The 18,740-nt window shown below is 33.9% G+C and overlaps 1 protein-coding gene across 1 annotated transcript in view; it reads right to left on the minus strand.

Moving 5' to 3' along the window:
* Pik3c2g (phosphatidylinositol-4-phosphate 3-kinase catalytic subunit type 2 gamma) overlaps positions 1-18,740 on the minus strand; it is a 318,773-nt gene that overhangs the window by 275,277 nt on the left and 24,756 nt on the right. The window contains exon 5 of the mRNA XM_078015186.1: positions 4,978-5,080. Coding sequence (XP_077871312.1) covers positions 4,978-5,080 — 103 coding nt within the window. The remainder of the gene's footprint in view (positions 1-4,977; positions 5,081-18,740) is intronic.

An 18,740-nucleotide genomic window follows, 5' to 3' on the forward strand; every position in this document is an offset into this window, starting at 1 on the left:
AAGGGAGGGAGAAGGGGAATTGCACGGAAGAGGGAAGGAGACCCTCATCGTCATACAAAATACATGTATGATGATGTGAGGGGAAAAAAAAGAAAGAAATGTGTCACATTAGATTGGGTAGAAAGAAGTGATGGGAGAGGAGAGGAGGGGAGGGGGGATAGGAAGGACAGCAGAATAAAATAGACACTAGTATTGATGTATGTATATAGGTGTCTGTGTAACCAATGTGATTCTGCAACCTGGACACTCAGAAAAATGAGAAATTATACCCCATTTGATTCAAATGTATGATATGTCAAGATCATTGTATTGTCACGTGCAACTAAAAAATGAAAAGGCATATATATTTTCTGTTCATAAGTTCTGGTTTCAGCCAAGAGTTGATGTTATTTATTATATGAAGTAGAGAGATGGTTACTAGCAAAGTTAACATGAAGAATAAAAAAGAAGCATATAACAATAATCTCTATGATTAAAATGACACATTAGAACAGGCCCTTTGGGTTACAGATACATACTATATACTCAATGATGACTTTGTGCTTGTCCTTACACATAATGACAATGGTGGCAATGACAAGAACTCAAAGACACTGGATTGGATGACATTGTAAGTTTTATGACAGACTACTTTTTTGTTTGTTTGTTTGTTTTTAATTCTAATTTGTTTTATATATATATATAGTAGAATTCATTATAATTCATATATCACACATAAAGCACAATTTTTCATAACTGTGGTTGTATAAAAAATATATTCATACCATTCATGTCTTCATTCATGTACTTAGGGTAATGATATCCATCTCATTCCACCATCTCTTTTACCCCCATGCCCCTTCCCTTTCCCTCCCACTCCTTTGTCCTATCTAGAGTTTGTCTAATCCTCTCATGCACCCCTACCGACCTGACTATGAGTCAGCATCCTAATATCAGAGAAAACATACTGTGTTTGGTTTTCTGGTACTGGCTAACTTCACTTAACATTATATTCTCTAACACTATCCATTTACCTGAAAATTCCATGATTTTATTCTCTTTTATTACTGAGTAATATTTCATTGTGTATATGTACCACATTTTCTTTATCCGTTCGTCTACTGAAGGGCATCTAGGTTGGTTCCACAGTTCAGCTATTGTGAATTGTTCTACTATAAACATTGATGTGGCTGTGTCCCTATAGTATGCTGCTTTTAAGTTCTTTGGGTATAAACCAAGGAGTGGGATAGCTGGGTCAAATGGTGGTTTGATTCCTAGCTTTCCAATGAATCTCCATATTGCTCTCCATATTGGCTACACTAATTTGCAGTCCCACCAGCAATGTATGAGCGTGCCTTTTCCCCCATATCCTTGCCAACATTTATTGTTGTTTGTATTATTGATAGCTGCCATTCTGACTGGAGTGAGAGGAAATCTTAAAGTAGTTTTGATCTGCATTTCTCTAATTGCTAGAGCTATTGAGCATTTTTTCACATATTTGTTGATTGATTGTATATATTATCTTCTCAGAGGTATCTGCTCAGTTCCTTGGCCCATTTATTGATTAGGCTATTTGATTTTTTGGTGTTTAGCTTTTTGTATTCTTTATATACCCTAGAGATTAGTGTTCTATCCAATGTGTGAGTGGTAAAAATTTGCTCCCAAGATGTAGGCTCTCTATTCACTTCACCTAAACACTAAAAAAACTAGAGATAATAGAAACATATTTCAACATCACAAAAACTATGTATGCTAAGCCCCAAGCCAACATCATTCTAAACGGAGAAAAATTGAAAGCACTCCCTCTAAAAACTGGAACAATACAGGGATGCCTTCTTTCACCACTTCTACTAAACATAGTTCTTAAAACACTAGCCAGAGCAATTAGACATATGAAAGAAATTAAAGGGATGTGGATGGGAAAATAACTCAAATTAGCACTATTTGCTAACAATATGATTCTATATCTAGAAGACCCAAAAAATTCAACCAGAAAGCTTCTAGAACTAGTAAATGAATTCAGCAAAGTAGCAGGATACAAAATCAACACCCATAAATCAAAGGCATTTTTGTATATCAGTGACAAATTCTCAGAAAGGGAATGAGAAAAACTACCCCATTTACAATTGCCTCAAAACAAACAAACAAACAAACTTGGGAATCAACCTAACGAAATAAGTGAAAGACTTCTCCAACAAAAACTACAGAATGCTATAGAAAGAAATTAAAGAAGACCTTAGAAGATGGAAAGATCTCTGTTGTTCCTGGATAGGCAGAATTAATATTGTCAAAATGACCATATTACCATAAACACTATTCAAATTTAATTCAATTCTAATAAAAATCCCAATGACATTCCTCATAGAAATTGAAAAAGAAGTCATAAAATTCATCTGGAAAAATAAGAGACCTAGAATAGCTAAAGCAAACTTGAGCAAGAAGAGTGAAGCAGGTGGCATCACTATACCTGAACTTAAACTATACCACAGAACAATAATAATAATAAAAAAAACAGCATGGCGTTGGCACCAAAATAGACTGGTAGACCAATGCTACAGAATAGAGGACACAGAGACTAACCCACACAATTAGAGTTATATTAGACAAAGGATCCAAAAACATACATTGTAGAAAAGAGGGCCTCTTCAACAAATGGTGCCAGGAAAACTGGAAATCCATATGCAACACAATGAAATTAAACTCCTATCTCTCACTGTGCACAAAACTCAACACAAGTGGATCAAAGACCTAAGAATTAAACCAGAGACACTGTGCCTATTAAAAGAAAAAGTAGGCCCAAATCTCCATCATGTGGGATTAGGTCCCAACTTCCTTAATAAGATTCCTATAGGGCAAGAATTAAAACCAAGAATCAATAAATGGGATGGAATCAAACTAAAAAGCTTCTTCTCAGCAAAAGAAACAATGAGTGACAGACTACTTTTGCTCAAATCCCATTTTTCTTATTTACTGGCTATGAGAATTTTGAACCTTTTAATTCTTTTCTTAACTTTTTAAGCACTTTTAATTATCTGATAGGAACATTAGAGTATTTGTTACCTTCTTTTGGCACTTGAACTATTTTATCATTTTGAGCACTGAGAACAGTGCCTGGCACCTAATATATGCATAGTATTTAGCCATTATTAAGCACTTATCATGCCCCAGACTTTGAAGTATATGAACAAGGCTGTGGAAAGCAAAACAAAATATAAAATTACTGTAAAAATTATATAAAAAATCTTTGAGATTAGAGTGTAGATTCTAAATACAGTTGCCATATAAGTTGGTAGAATAAAGTGTGGGCTCTGAAGACTCACTGGCTTGTTCAACCCAGCTCCTTACCATATCAATTCTATGACTGTTATCTTGGGAAAGTCAGAGTGGGCTCCCTAGGATTCTGCTTCCTTATTTTCAGTAGTGTTTGCTTCACAGAATTGTTAAGATTAAATGTGATAGAAATGTTAAGAGTCTCACACATAAAATAGAGGCTCATATTTTATTTATTCATATTTTATCAGACTGGTAGAATAATATGGATTTAAAAATAAACCTTAATTTATATGAGACTAAAATGTCAGTGCTTTGTAAATTACTACACCAATGAGATAAATTATTTTTAGCAACATACAAATTAGAATCGTATATTTTCTCTTCTTCCTTCATGATGCAATGAAATATGATGATTCAGCTTTTTCTGCAACACTGAGGGCAATTTGAAGAATTTAAGTTTATTAATTCTGACGATATTAGTTGCGCTTCATAATGTTTCTTTGTGGAAATTTCAGATGCATAGCCCTAGAGCTGTCAACAGCGGCCAAGTTGAGAACCAGATCCAAAAGATATTTCTAAACAATTCTCTTTTGGCCTCATTATGTTATATTCCATATAGACATATTACAACTCAATATACCACCTGACATTTTTTATGATGAAACACCTCATAATAGAAAAAAAGAATCATGCACTAGAAATCTGTTATCTGATGGAAATGACAAGGTGATAGGATTTTTTGCTTAAAGCAGGTAATTGGAAGATTCTACAGATAAAAACTGCCAAAAAATCAAAGTTCACCGCATACTGTGCAATTTGGTTTGGAAGTAACTTAAGACATCACACAGAGAATAAAATTATCATCTAACCGCATGAAATAGTGTCATTAAAGCACAGTAATCTCCTTCTAGGTAGTTTTATTATCTATGGTGTGAATATTAATTTGTCCTGCTTTAAGTTAGGGACATAAGTAGTTTTCAAATGAACAGTAGTTGTGTTATTATTCTGCCTTCAATAGTTTCTTCTTTACATTTTCTATTCCTTTTACGTCTCAGTATATAGATGTAAGCTATAATCATGACTTACCAAGTTATAAAATTTAGTAAGTTTCTCATCAATAACTTTTCTGAGACCAATTTATTTACTATTCTGAGTGTCTTAGCTTGGATTGCTATAAGAAAATCCTCCCATAGACTAGAAGTTTTAAATGACAGACACAAATTTCTTATAGTTCTGGAGACCAGGAGTTTCAAGCTTGGGTCAAGTTCTCTTCCTGGGTTGTAGAAAACAGCCTTGTTACTGTGTCCTCACATAGGGGAAAGAAAAAAGAAACAGAACGCAAGTCTCTCATCTCTTCTTAAAAGGGCACTAATATCCCAAGAACCCTTCTCTCATGACCTCATCTAATCTAATTACCTCTCAAAGTCCCAACCTCCTAATTCTATACAACTGAGGGAGTAGGCTTTCAACACAGGAATCGGGGGTGGGGGGTGGGGGGAACAAACATTCAGTCCCAAACACTAAAAATGCAGTAATGCATTCATGTTATTGTTTTGGTCTAAATTAACAGGCATGCAGATGAAGTTTTCAGTATATTTCAATACTATATTCAGATAAACATCTATTCATTAAGTCAGGTGTTTCTGAATTGGCAGGAAGCCATAAAGACAGTAACATTGTTCTAAAGTGTATCAGTTAATGAAAATCAATGCAAAGGAGTCTTACCTCTCGTGATAACTTTCCTGGAGCTTTCCTATTTTTCTGTAGCTGAAGCTGAATAATTGATTTATCTTTCTGAAATATTTTGTGGCTCCCCAGACAGTGATCACTGAAGAAGAAAAAAATGGACACAATCACATCCTCCTACAATACCCTCAAGTGTGTGTCTCCTTCCTTGTCTTCATTTCCTTTTTATTTTTGGAGCTTATTCTGGTAAAGTCTGGTAAGAGTAACCTGAACTCTCAGGTGTGTGTGTGTATGTACGTGTGTGAATGAATATAATGAGGGGAGATTATATCTACATAGATTAAGTGTAGCAGCATATTGTAATTTTTTAAATGCATTAATAAATTAGAAAATGATTAAGTACAATTAAAATGGTTACAGTAAGCTATAATAAAGAATAATTTACAAAATTATTTATGCAGCAATCTCAAAACTGAGGGCCACATGCTTCTGGGGGCCTCTAAGTGGTGCCACAGTATCTATGTGTTGGACCATTGCATGAAGGGAGCAGAGTTGAGTAGTAGAAATTTGATGGCTTTGGAGACATGTAGACTAGCTCTGTGACCTTAGGCAGGCTAAGTGAACTAAAACTATCTGAAATTCAATACTGTCCTCTTTGGGTTTGAGAAATTAATGTCTACATCAAAGAGTTGACAAGAAGATTAAGCAGGAAAAAAATCCCTTCATATTTCAGAATTTCTAATGGCGTAATTATATTTTCTTTTCCTCTCTGTTTTTTTATGCCCCTAAATATTTGCCAAGCCCAAATTGCATTGTGATCACAGCAAATGGCTCTTTTGCAACATACCATGTTAAACAAAGTCTGAAGGATTTTTCTGTGAAATGAAGGGCTTTTGCTGTGTAGTCTCCTTTACTGCTTTCAACTTTTACATCTCCAACTCTTGTTATTCAGAAAAATGTGTTTTGTAAATGTATTTTATTCAAAGTATCTTGGCTAAATATGGGAAGGATTTCAGGAGAAAAGGATATCATACTGGAAGTTTGAGGTCCTTAAAGTAATAATTTAAATAAATATGTGGGACTCTTATTCCTAGCACAGTAATACAAATCAGAGCATTACTTGGTTAATATCTACTGTTATATTTAAATATTTAAATTATTTTGACAATTTTTATTCTTTTTAAAAAATATTTATTTATTTTTAGTTGTAGTTGGACATAATACCTTGATTTCACTTACTTATTTTTATGTAGTGCTGAGGATTGAAACCAGGGTCTCGCACATGTGAGGTAACCGCTCTACTGCTGAGCCACAATCCCAGCCAACACAATTTTTATTCTTAATACCTAACTTCTATATTACTATAGATTTATATTAAATATATTGTCTTAGTGATTTAGAGCTACACTGGCCAGCATAGAAGCTATTTAGACACATGTGACTACAGATCAATTGCACTGAGGCTAGTCTGAATTAACATGTACTAAAAGTGTAATCACTCACTGAATTTTGAAGATTCATCACAAATAATAGTGTGAAACATCTCAAAAACTTCATTTAATTACATATTGAAAGAATATTTCAGCTATATTGAGTTAAATAATAAATATATTGTGGCTTGTTTCTTTTTCTATTTCTTATTATGGCTAGTAGAAAATTTAAAACTAATGGGTAACCCACATAATAGGTCCGTTGAATTGTACAATGCAAGAGAAAATTAAAATGAAGAGAGAAAAAAAGCATTAAGGACGAGATAGGAGGGTGGTATGATGTCTATCTAATCTAATGAGAAAATGGAGAAAAATATATTTGTGTTCAAGGAGGTGTGTTAGCCAGCTTTTTGAAGCTGTGACCAAAATACCTGACATGAACAACTTAAAGGAGGAAAGATCTGTTTTGTTTCATGGTTTCAAAGGTTTCAGTCCATGGTTGGCTGGTCCCATTGCTTTGGGCCTGAGGAGAGGCAGAATGTCATGACAAATGGGTGTGGCAGAGGAAAACTGCTCAGCTTATGGCAGCCAGAGAGTAGAGAAAGAGAAAGAGGAAGGATCTAAGGACAAGATATGGTCGATATGGTCTCTAGGAGCATACCCCTTCCTTCAACCATGACTCACCTGCCTGCTGTTTCTACCACCTTTTAGTAGTCCATTCAAACTATTAATCCACCAAATGGATTGTTATGGTTTGGATATAAGGTGTTATCCTCCAAGCTCCTGTGTTAATGCACTAATATTCAGGGGTAAATGTTTAGATGATGACAGGTATGACCTAATCAGTCCACTCTAGTTTGAATGGACTGAATTTGTGGTACCCAAAGGCAGGTGGTGTGTGGTGGCAGGGGATGGGTCACTGGAGACATGCCCTGGAAAGATTTGTCTTCCTTGCAGTCACTTCCCCTTACTCTCTTTGCTGCCTGGCTGCCCTGAGGAAAGCAGAAACTCCTCTGCCATGACCTTCTGCCATGATGCTCTGCCTCACTTATGGGCCAGAGCAATGGAGACAGTGAATCATGGAGTAAATCTCTGAAACCAGGGGCCGAAATGTATTTTCCATCCTCTAAGTTGTTCTTGTCAGCTATTTCATTCACAGCAACAAAAAGCTTACATATGGATTCGTCCACTAATGAGGTTAGATACCTCACGATCCAATCATTTCCTTAAAGCCCCATCTCTGAGCATTATTGCACTGGGGGACCATGCTTTCACTACAGGAGACTTTGGGTGACATTCCAGATCCAAAGCACAACAGGAATCTAGGTCTCAAAGGGGATAGTAGGAAAGGATACAATATCAAGACAAAGAAATGCAAAGCTTGGCAGTGTGGGAAGATGGGTTTGAACACATGTGGTTTTATACACTTAGGAAATGAACACTGGAACTATCTAGTTCAGATTGTACACTCAGATTTCAAGTCAGTGTGCTCAGTATGTTTTGATAATTATGTGTAAAATAAAACTGTTCAATAAACTGAATCTATGATACAATCAAAAGTTTAGGTTTAGGTTTTTTTTAATATCTACTTGCACATTAAGATTTCTGTACATTTTTTATTCTCTCAACAAATATTTTATTCTAACTCTGCTATTTACTATCTTAGGAACTGTTATGAGTATACTTATCATTTAAGATGAACACTAAAAGGGTGCTTATACATAACTGTCTCTATTTCCTATTCATACATTACTCATGCTATTTAAAAGTATTTCTTTGGCAATATGTTATATAAAGAGAGATCGATAATCTTAACACACACACACACACACAAAACAGATATGCAAATATATCTGTCTTAAAGTAAAAAAAAAAAAAAAACCTTTCTAGATAATACCCAATCTATGAATATTGATTCTCACCACCCTAGGCACTCCTTCTAAACACAAATTTATGAGCAGGCTTTTTCACTGGAATAAATATATATCCTCATTTCATAGGATAACAGGGTCAAATGTTCTTCATTTATATGTAAGGAGTAGCCACAGAGGTATGTAGTGAAATATTAATGTCATGTAAAGAAAAAGACTATTGTAATTTGACTGTAAGAATATTGAGAACCAGAATGTCTGACAGCTTTATGATTTTTTAAAGAAAATTCAGTAATTATGTGAGACTTTAACACTTATTAAAACTAGGTCAGAAATACAGGTAAGGGGAATTGCAGGTGCCAGTGGTAGACCTCTTGCCTGACATGCATGAGGGAGGGAGGGAGGGAGGGAGGGAGGGAGGGAGGGAGAGAGAGAGAGAGACAGAGAGAGAGAGAGAGAGAGAGAGAGAGAGAGAGAGAGAGAGATATTGATTGTGAGACAGAAAAAGAGAGATTGATTGTGAGACAGAAAGAGAGATTGATTGTGAGAGAGGAGAGGACAAGAGAGGAAAGGAGAAGAGAGGAGAGAAGAAAAAGGAAAAGAAAGGAAAGAAAAGGAAAGGGGGAAAGAGAAAAGAAATAAACAAATACAGCAAAATGGTAATGCTAGTATAGTACTTTACGGGGCATTTTTTTTAAGTGGTATGTGCACACTTATGCATACAGGCATACATATATTCATTTGGCATTTGCTACTTTAAAATTTCTGTGATGATACATCTATAATATCTTTTTTAAGAGAGAGAGAGAATTTTTTAATATTTATTTTTTAGTTTTCAGTGGACACAACATCTTTATTTTATTTTTATGTGGTGCTGAGGATCAAACCCAGTGCCCCACGCATGCCAGGTGAGTGGCGCTACCACTTGAGCCACAACCCACAGCCCCAATAATATCTTTTAATTCTAGTAAGCTGGCCTTTGTAACAAATAAAACAGTCCCATATTTTATGCTCAAAGTGGTATTTGGGGTTGTCTCAGCACAGATAAAGATTAGTGGTATGTGGTTTCCGATGCCAAAACTACTCAAGTTTATTGTTATTTTGCTTTCAGGGGAACAATGGATAGGAAAAGTTAAACTTCATTACTTGGAGAGACAGAAAGAAGTTGAATTATAAATCCAGGGCTTGTAGTTAGTAGAGATGTGTAATGCTCTTGAACAGAGACCATCTATGACATCAACAGTTATTATTCAAGAGGGAACTGGACCAACTAAACCTTTCCTCTCAAATGCTTCGTTTTTCTTAAAGCAGCCTATAAAAGGCAATAAACAATCATGCCTCCTCACTTAAATATATTCCTTTTTACATAGAACACACATATTTTTAATTTGAAAATAAGATTAAATTGAATATACGAATGAAAGAGGTTTTCTTAATGCCAGGAGAAATGTTTTATAGCAAGTCTCAAGTTTGCAATGCCTTTTCTATGACTCTATGCAGTCAAAGTAATTAAGTAAGTAGTAGCACAATAATCTATATAAATTAAGTTAATTAAGACAAAGTCAGTAAAAAAAACTCAACAGAGATGCTGGAACCCTGCATCCTCTGAAAAAAATAAGTCCTGAGCTCTAAAAGCTCTTTTTGGGTATGATATGAAAAAAAATTGTAATAATGACACCAACACAGGAAATTAGAAATAGAAATTTTATTCCATCTCAAGGTTTCATTATTTTTCCTATAAGCACTCCAGAGGAAAAATATTCCACAACCTTTACAGATGGTGGAATACGATCGTCGCCATTACCCTAAGTACATGTATGAAGATACGAAGGATATGACTGTACTTTATGTACAACCAGAGATATAAAACAATGTGCTCTATGTGTGTAATATAAGTTGTAAAGCATTCTGTTGTTATATATAACAAATTAAAATTTTAAAAATATTTTAAAAGGAACAGAATAAAATGGCACATTTCAGCTTATTAAGATGATATTGGCTAATTTGAAATAATATGTAACTCAAAAATTCTTTAGCTAAACTTTTTCTTAATTTAGAGAAATTACATCACTAGGCTATTTAAATTTTAATTAATTCCAAATTTTGGAGGGTACTTAGAAATTACTAACTTTAAAAAACAATTCTTTTAAGGAACAAAATAACTTGATAGCTGCAGACTGGCTATTATAGTTCTAGATACAATGAAATTAAATGCCGTACCTATTACATTCAAGTCTGCTTTGCCATGTCTCCTTGGGAAAATCCTACAACATCTTTGTCCTTCTCTTTATCAAGTCTGTCTAGTAATGGTGTTTGCAAATTCAGCTTTTTAGAAAACCTAGGTATGAAATATGCTGTATTTACTAAATGTGTCTTAATAATAAGCTATCTTTATCTATTACAAGCTTTTTCTTTGGAGTGTTGTTCTCAAAAGAAAAACATATAAGAGTATCCACATATGAGTACATTTGTTCTAACACAGAGTTATTGAATGAAAACTAAGTGTAAATTTGTATGGTGTTTTGTTATTAGCTTTCTATTAGAGACAAACAACACAGTTAATTTTGAAATGCTACTATAAACACTTTGAAGGAGATCGAAAATCTTAAAAGTACACCTCTTAATGAGTGATTGATTAACAGATTGTACTTTCTGAACCGTGTGTGAAAGTCCAAAGTTATGCCAGGTTCCTTCTATCTTCCCACGTGATCCAAGGATTTTATAAGTGGAGGAGTAGTCAAAGCAAGTCCAAAAATTTACAACAGATTAATTTATAATTTGAAGCCTTAGGCTGCTCTAAATGTGGTATAATTGTCCAGTTTTTCAAGTTTGCTAAATGAAAGTTTTAACTTCATTGGTGGGGGGGTGGGAAAGACAACCCCAATTACCCTCAGGAATACCCCCGTAAGAATATATACAACCCAATTATACTGTCAATGAACATAATCTCTTAACTTAAGTTGTATATACTTAGTTTTTTCCTCACTGGTAATTAATAGTTTGATTTCTACTTTGAGTACAAGGAAATTCCAATATATAACCAAATGTTTAATGATCAAATGAACACAATCATTGCAGGATTAACTAAAACTATATTTAAATAATAAAGTTTTTCTAAAGATTCTTTTAAATTTTTAATTAAAGGTATTTAACTTTTGGAGAGTACTTTCTCATGCTAGTAGAAGTATTATAGTCAGGCAGGTGACTCATGTCCCAGTGGGACATTGACACTGGAAGATCTAAAAAGTTCAAGGCCAGCCTCAGCAATTCAGTGAGGCCTTTAGCAATTTAATGAGACTCTATCTCAAAAATAAATAAGTAAATATGTAAATTAAAAGGGCTGGGGTTGTAGTTCAGTTGTAAAGCAGTTCTGGGAAAAAGAAAAAAAGAGAGAGAGAGAGGGAGAGAGAAAGAAAAGTAATATGTCTCCACATTCCTATATTTTTGTAACCCATTTAACACTCTTCTTAATTTAGTTTCTATTGGGAAAGGTCAGAAGACAGAAAGGAAGTCTCAGGAAGATAACCTAGATTGATGTGATCACTCCTCGTGATAAATAAAGAATTCAACATTGCCTTCTTGCTTCTTAAATTTAAGAATGTATGATTATTTTAAGGTGAGGTTTATAGTTACTATAAGATTTCTTCCTTTTCCGTTTTTATTGGGGGGAGTACTGGAGATTGAACCCAGGAAAACTCTACCACTAAGCAACTTCTCCAGTCCTATTTTATTTTATTTTGGGACAGGGTCTTACTAATTTTCTGAGGTTGGCCTTGAATTTGAATTTGTGATCTTCCTGCTTCAGCCTCCTAAGTTGCTGGAATTACAGGCATGTGCCACCATCCCTGTTCACTTAAAAAAATAGATAGATAGATAGATAGATAGATAGATAGATAGATAGATAGATAGATAGATAGACAGACAGACAGACAGACAGATAGATAGATTACCCCTCCCCCCAAAAAATATATATACATAGTTTTTTTTTAAGAACTCTGAGGTGTAACATTCCTTGGCAACACTTAAATAATAAAAGGAGTTTTGTTTCATTTGGATCAGGGATATAACACTGGTCATTGTAGGCAAATAAAGGTCCAAACAGAGTTTTCAAGAAAGAATATTCAGTTTCCAAACAGAATTTTCAAGAAAGAATATTCAGTTTCTCCTTATGAGGCATTTATGGTTAACTACTGACAATACAGTCATGGTTTATTTAGCTAAAGCTTTTGAATACAGCACATTTATTGTTTCACACAGCAGATGATCAGGAGAATTATTTCAAAATTGAATTATAAAGTAAGGCTTATTGGAAATTTTTGAGAGAAGACATTTTTTAAATTATATAGACCAGGGGTGAGAAATAGAAAAACCTGTATTCCTAGTAATCATTGCACTAGAGAAAAAGTGATAAAATTATGAGATTGCATTGTAGTTCATATATTGTAAATATCTTTATGAAGAAAGATAAAGAACTCATGTGAGATGGCTACCAGTCTAAGTAACTATTGTTACTCTCTGGAAGGAAGGCAGATGTGGGAATACAACAGGGAACAGCCCTCAACTTCTAGTCTTCTTGTGCTGCAACTGAGGGGAAAGAGAAAATGCTGTACTTGCTGTCTCAAGCCTGCCCCTGGACAAGTATGGTGGGATCAGTCTTTTGAAACAGATCATGAGAAATGGGATTACCAAGTATACCCCTTGCCAGGGTAATTAAATTGGGGCTAAGGAACAAGAGCAAAATAAAATATTTCAATATTTTTTGAATGAACCAGATATTTATATTCCTCTATTTTTTTTTGAATTTGTTATTTTCTTTTTCTCTTTTTGTGATGCTGGGGATGGACCCAGGACTTCATGCATGCTAACTATGTGCTCTATTTGGTAACTACAGACCCTGTTCTCTCTATTCTGGTTCTAATTTACTAGTTCCATATCCTGTGCTTCATATTAAAAAACAAAGTATTATGCTTCCATGAGCCTATAAAAATTGATATTTTCTGTTCTAATTTTGAGTTTACTCTCTGTTCATAATAGTATATCATTCAAAATTCTATTTATAAAGCATTTTCTGAGGAGAATACTAATAGTTAATGAGATCATATTTTATATATTTGAACTACCTGGTAAATATACCATGATTTCAATGTAGAATCAGTCAGAAATTTGTCATTTTTGAAGAGAGTTCCAGGCAGAAAATGTTAAAGTGAGTGCCTGGTATTTGTAGATTTTCTAGATACACTTAATAGGAAGAAGCAGAGCAAGAGCCCTGGCAGGAGGAGGGCAGGAAGAGAAAGAACAGACAATGAGAGATTTACAGGATATTTTAATTAAGACAAAATGTTTGTGATACTAAATTAAGATGAGTGTTAAATGGGCTACAAAAATATAGTTGATATATTAAAAAAATGGGATTTTGTTTTTCCAGGAGCACTATCATTATTTTGTAGTAAGTTATGAGGTATAAATCTTAATTACCTTGTTGATTAGATTTAATTTTATATGATGCTTTATTCTGAGAATGTGGGCAAATATTTTTTCTTTAGGAGAGTATAAATTCTGGTCCTTTATATCCTTGGCTTTTAATCTTGTGCTACTTTAAAAGGTGAGCTGTAGCCCAGCAGCATAGACTTCACCCAAAAGCCTGTTGGAAATGCCAATTCTGAGGCCACTCCAGATCAAATGAGTCAGAACAGAACCTCAGGCGACTCTTATGACCCAGTAAAGTCTGAGACACTTGGCATTAGTTTATTGGTATGAATGTAAATATATGTGTAATTTGCATATGCACATATACATGTACATATAGTCATGTTTATTTACATGTTCCTCTTTTTCAGGATTTTATATACTATTTTACTTGGTAAAGAAAGGACAATTCAATAAAAATACAAAATAAAACTTAGGTAATACAAAATAGAGAACCATAAACATTCCTTTAGCAAAGCTGTGGGGGGAAAAAGCATCCTAATGATTAGCATTTCAATTTGAATGACAAAGGGACTTCTCTGTAATGGGATTCAGGACATACTATCCCAAAATATGAAACCCTGGCATTTTAAGAAACAGCAGCAGAATAAGCTCACTCTCACCTCCCCATTGCTCTGCTTCTAGGAAACTGGTCACAAAAATCATCATTCCAAAGGCACACTCCCTACACCCTGAGGAAAGGCATATCCTTATCCCCCAGACAAAGTCTTTAGTAAGAATCTGAACAAACAGGCTCCCTTTGCTTGCTTCCCATCCTCATTCTGAAATTCCACCCTCTTTGTTCACTCACACTTCCATGACTGTCTTGTCTTCATCATATTTAAATGTAAAAACACCTGGTTCTCAATGTTTCTTTGGGTCTTCATTTCTGAAGGACACAGTGTGAAATAAATCAATCGTAAGCTGTATGCTTCTTTTCTTATTAATCTGTCTTTTGCTATAAGTGCTTCAGCCATGGACCTAGCAATGGGTAAGAAATCTTTTTTCTCCTACAGCTATATCCTCTAAGTTTGGTTGGTTCGACAAGTATTTATTGTGGCTATTTTAACAGATAGATATACTATCTGAAAGAAATCAAGTAGTTTAAAGTTTGAGAATTTGCCATTTAATCCAGACTGGATGAGAATCAAATGAATATCGATAAAAATATATGTGTTTAATAACCAGAAAAGTAATATTTCTTTTGGGATATTGGATTTCTGATGAACTCATGAAAGCTTAAGGAAATGAGAGTAATAGTAGTTAAAAATAGTACTACTCGATTTCACTGATTAAAAGCATCTTAGGCTTAGAATATTCACATGTAATACCATTCATTCCAAGGAAAATATTATTATTCCCATTTAACAGGTGGGAAAAGCGAAAGATAAATTATCTGACACTTAGGTTGGAGAAAGAATAGCTTTTTAAACAAATGGTACTAAGGAAACTACATATAGGTGAGGGAAACTAGATTCCCATCTTTCACCCTGCACAAAAGCCAACTTGAAGTGAATTAAAGACCTAGGAATTCCACTAGAAACTTTGCAATGGCTAGAAGAAAAACAAGTGCAAGAAATAAAACCAAAAATCAATATGTGAGAGAGCATCAAATTAAAAAGCTTCTGCACAGCAAAGGCAATGATTAAGATTATGAACAGAGAGCCTAAATCATGGGAGAGAATAATTGCCAGGTATTTTTTCAACATGGGGTTAATATCCAGAATATATCAAGAACTCAAAAAATTAAAAACAAAAAAACTCACCACAGGTGCTGGGATTATGGCCCAATGGTAGCATGCTTGCTTAACGTGTGAGGCACTGGGTTTGATCCTCAGCACCATATATAAATTAATAAAATAAAGGTATCATGTCCATCCACAACTAAAACAACAACAACAACAATAAAACACCACAAATAATCAAGAAATAAGTCAATAAATGGGAAAAATTACTTAACAGATGCTTTTCAAAAGAAGAAATGCAAATGACCAACAAATATATGAAAAAATGTTCAACTTCCCTAGCAATCAGAGAAATGCAAATCAAAACAACATTGGAATTTCTTTTAACTCCACTTAGGCAATTATCAAGAATACAAATAATGATAAATTTGGCAAGGATGTGGAGAAAAGGTACACTGATGCATTGTTTGTGGTACTGCACAGTAGTACCACCACTTTGAAAAGCAGTATGGTGATCCCTCAAAAGACTAGCAATGGTATCACCATATGACCTAGATATCTCACTCCTTGGTATTTATCCAAAAGAACTAAAATCAGCAGTCTATAGAAAAGAATCACTTTAATGTTTATAGCAGCACAATTTACAATAGACAAGATATGAAACCAGCCCAGGTACCCATCTACAGATGAATGAAGAAAGAAAATGTGGTAGAGTTTTAATCAATGGATGGAACAAGAGAAAATGGATGGAACAGGAGAAAATCATGCCAAGTGAAATAAGCCAGACTCAGAAAGTCTAGGGTCGAATGCTGTCTTGCATATGCTGAAGCATAACAAAATAAGAAAATAAAGGCGGGGAGGTCCCATGAAAAAAGAAGGGAAGTCATTATAGTAGAGAAAAGGAATAGAGAAGAGGAAGAAAGGATGGGAAAAGGGAAGAGCTGCAGAATGAAATCAGCTAAATTATGCTATATACATAAACAAATAAATCACAGTGAATTCCAACCAATATGTATATTTAGAGTGTACCAATTAAAAAATAAATTAATTAATAGAAGGAAGACCAGTAGAGTAGAGGAAGGCAAACAGGGAGAGAAGAGAGGAATAAAGAGAGAGGAGAGTACTGCAGACTGAAATGGAGAAAATTATATTCCATACAAGTGTGATTAATTGAAGATGAACCTGAATGTATATAAAGGTATAATGAATTAACACAAACCTTTTTTTAAATAACATTTTTAGAATGAAATTACATAGGACAATATTCATTATATCTAATTTTATATTTGACATAGTAAATATTTTGTTATAAACATCTGTGTCTCCATACATGTATATGTGTGCACTGAAGAGGATGAAAGAGCTTATAACAAAATAATAATAATAATAATGACTCACTAACCTATGCTGATTTTCATAAAATCTGACTTAGTTTCTCAATATCCCTTCAGTGCTCAGATACTTAACGTCAAACTTGACTGTTATCATGCATCCTCGAAAGTTTTGTTTCTTTCAGATCTATTTTATTGTCATTGGACTTACTATTGAACCTGGTCATCATCTTCTATCTATCTCTTCCTCTCATACCATCCCTCATTTTCACTCACCAAGTTTTTTAATTCCACCATGTTAATATCCCTGGATTTCACTCCTCTTGTGAGGCCTCCTGCAACTCCTTCATCTCTGGCCCTGTCAGTCTCTCTCATGTTCAGGAAGGGTCTCCAAACGACTTCTAATTCCATTAAATCCTATGTTATTATTCACATTGTCATTTGTGTTTCCCCAGTAGAAACAATTTATTTCTTTAACTGAATGATAACAAAGTCATGCTTATTGTGGAAACTCCATAAATAAAACATGACTGAATATCATCTCTATTGTAATTCTTTTCAAGATATAATGACTCTAACATTTTAATGTGTAGGATCTCATTTTCTTCTAAATAAAAATATATCTTTTCAATAAAATTGGTATCTTAAAAGATGGTTTGAAAAGGTATCTATTTTACTTTCATTAATTACAATGATTGTTTTATAACAACACATATAATACTATTTTTTAAAGTAGTTTATAAATTTTATGCTTTATTTTAAAATTTATTAAATTATGTTTCATAATATATGTTCCAGAATTCTAGTGTATTATTGAAGTATTAGACCCCCAATTTTCTTTTTTTACATTTAATATCATGCTATACCAAATATCTTTATATCTAAGTTTTTTTGTGCAGTTATGATTTTTAAGAAATATTTTTGAAGCCAAATTTCTGACATAGCAATTATAGTGAAGGTTTTGGACACATATTTGACAAAATTCTTTCAGCAATTGCAGTGTCAATTCACATTCCCAGCAGCTGTTTAGATTATGTACATTTTTCCATTAAATTTCATGATAAGTATTTTAACAATTTGATAGGCAAAAATAACATCTCATGGTTTCAATTGCATGTTTGTTATTAGTTAGGTTAAACTCTTTAAATATTCTTTTTTACTTGAATTGTGCTTTGCATATTCTTGAGAGAACCTATTTAATTCTGTTCATACTTGTATTTAAAAACCACATTATAAGTGCATTTTATATATTCTAAGATTAATGAGATCTTATCACATATTACTTACTTCTTTCCTGAGTATTTATCTTTTAAATACAGGTTGACCATTGACCTCTCTTAGTGCCATTTTCTTATTCTTGCCCTTAATCTTTTCTTTCCTCTGCTCTGAAGTACATTGACATATAATATTAATATTATGCTCACATTAGGCATTGTAATAACTGCACAGCAAGGAAGAGGGCAAGGGTTATGTATAAATCTTGTATTCCCAGTGATCAACCAAATATTTGACATGTATGGTGCTCAGTAGGTTTTGAATTAGACTGTTATGGTCCTTGTACCCCATCCTTGCCAACTCTATACTTTCTTAGCCAGCATCAAGAACTATGTCCCACTCAAGTGCTTTTGCCATAAGGTTTAGAAGTTAAAAGCCAGGGCTATGCAGGCAGTCAAACCTTAGACTGAATTCAGGCTTTACTCAACCTTCTTATCTGTGTGACCTTGAACCAAGCCTCAGATTTCCCACTTGTAAAACAGGTGGCAATTTAGTACCTATCTCATGCAAGCATTAATGAAACTTTGCTAACTCAATATAAAGAAAGAAAATGATTTGTACTGAATAAGTATAAATTACTATTATTCTCTTTTTATATTGTCTTAGTTTTTATTAGAGCATTATAATTATACATAGTATTTGTGTTAATTTTGACAAAATCATACATGCAAGGAATTTGATTTCAAACCCCATGCCTGGCTTTTCCCTTCCTCCTCCCTCTCCCTTTTCTCCCTACTTTATTCT

Source organism: Ictidomys tridecemlineatus, chromosome 6 (genome assembly GCF_052094955.1).
Source record: "Ictidomys tridecemlineatus isolate mIctTri1 chromosome 6, mIctTri1.hap1, whole genome shotgun sequence".
NCBI classification, from domain to species: Eukaryota; Metazoa; Chordata; class Mammalia; order Rodentia; family Sciuridae; genus Ictidomys; species Ictidomys tridecemlineatus.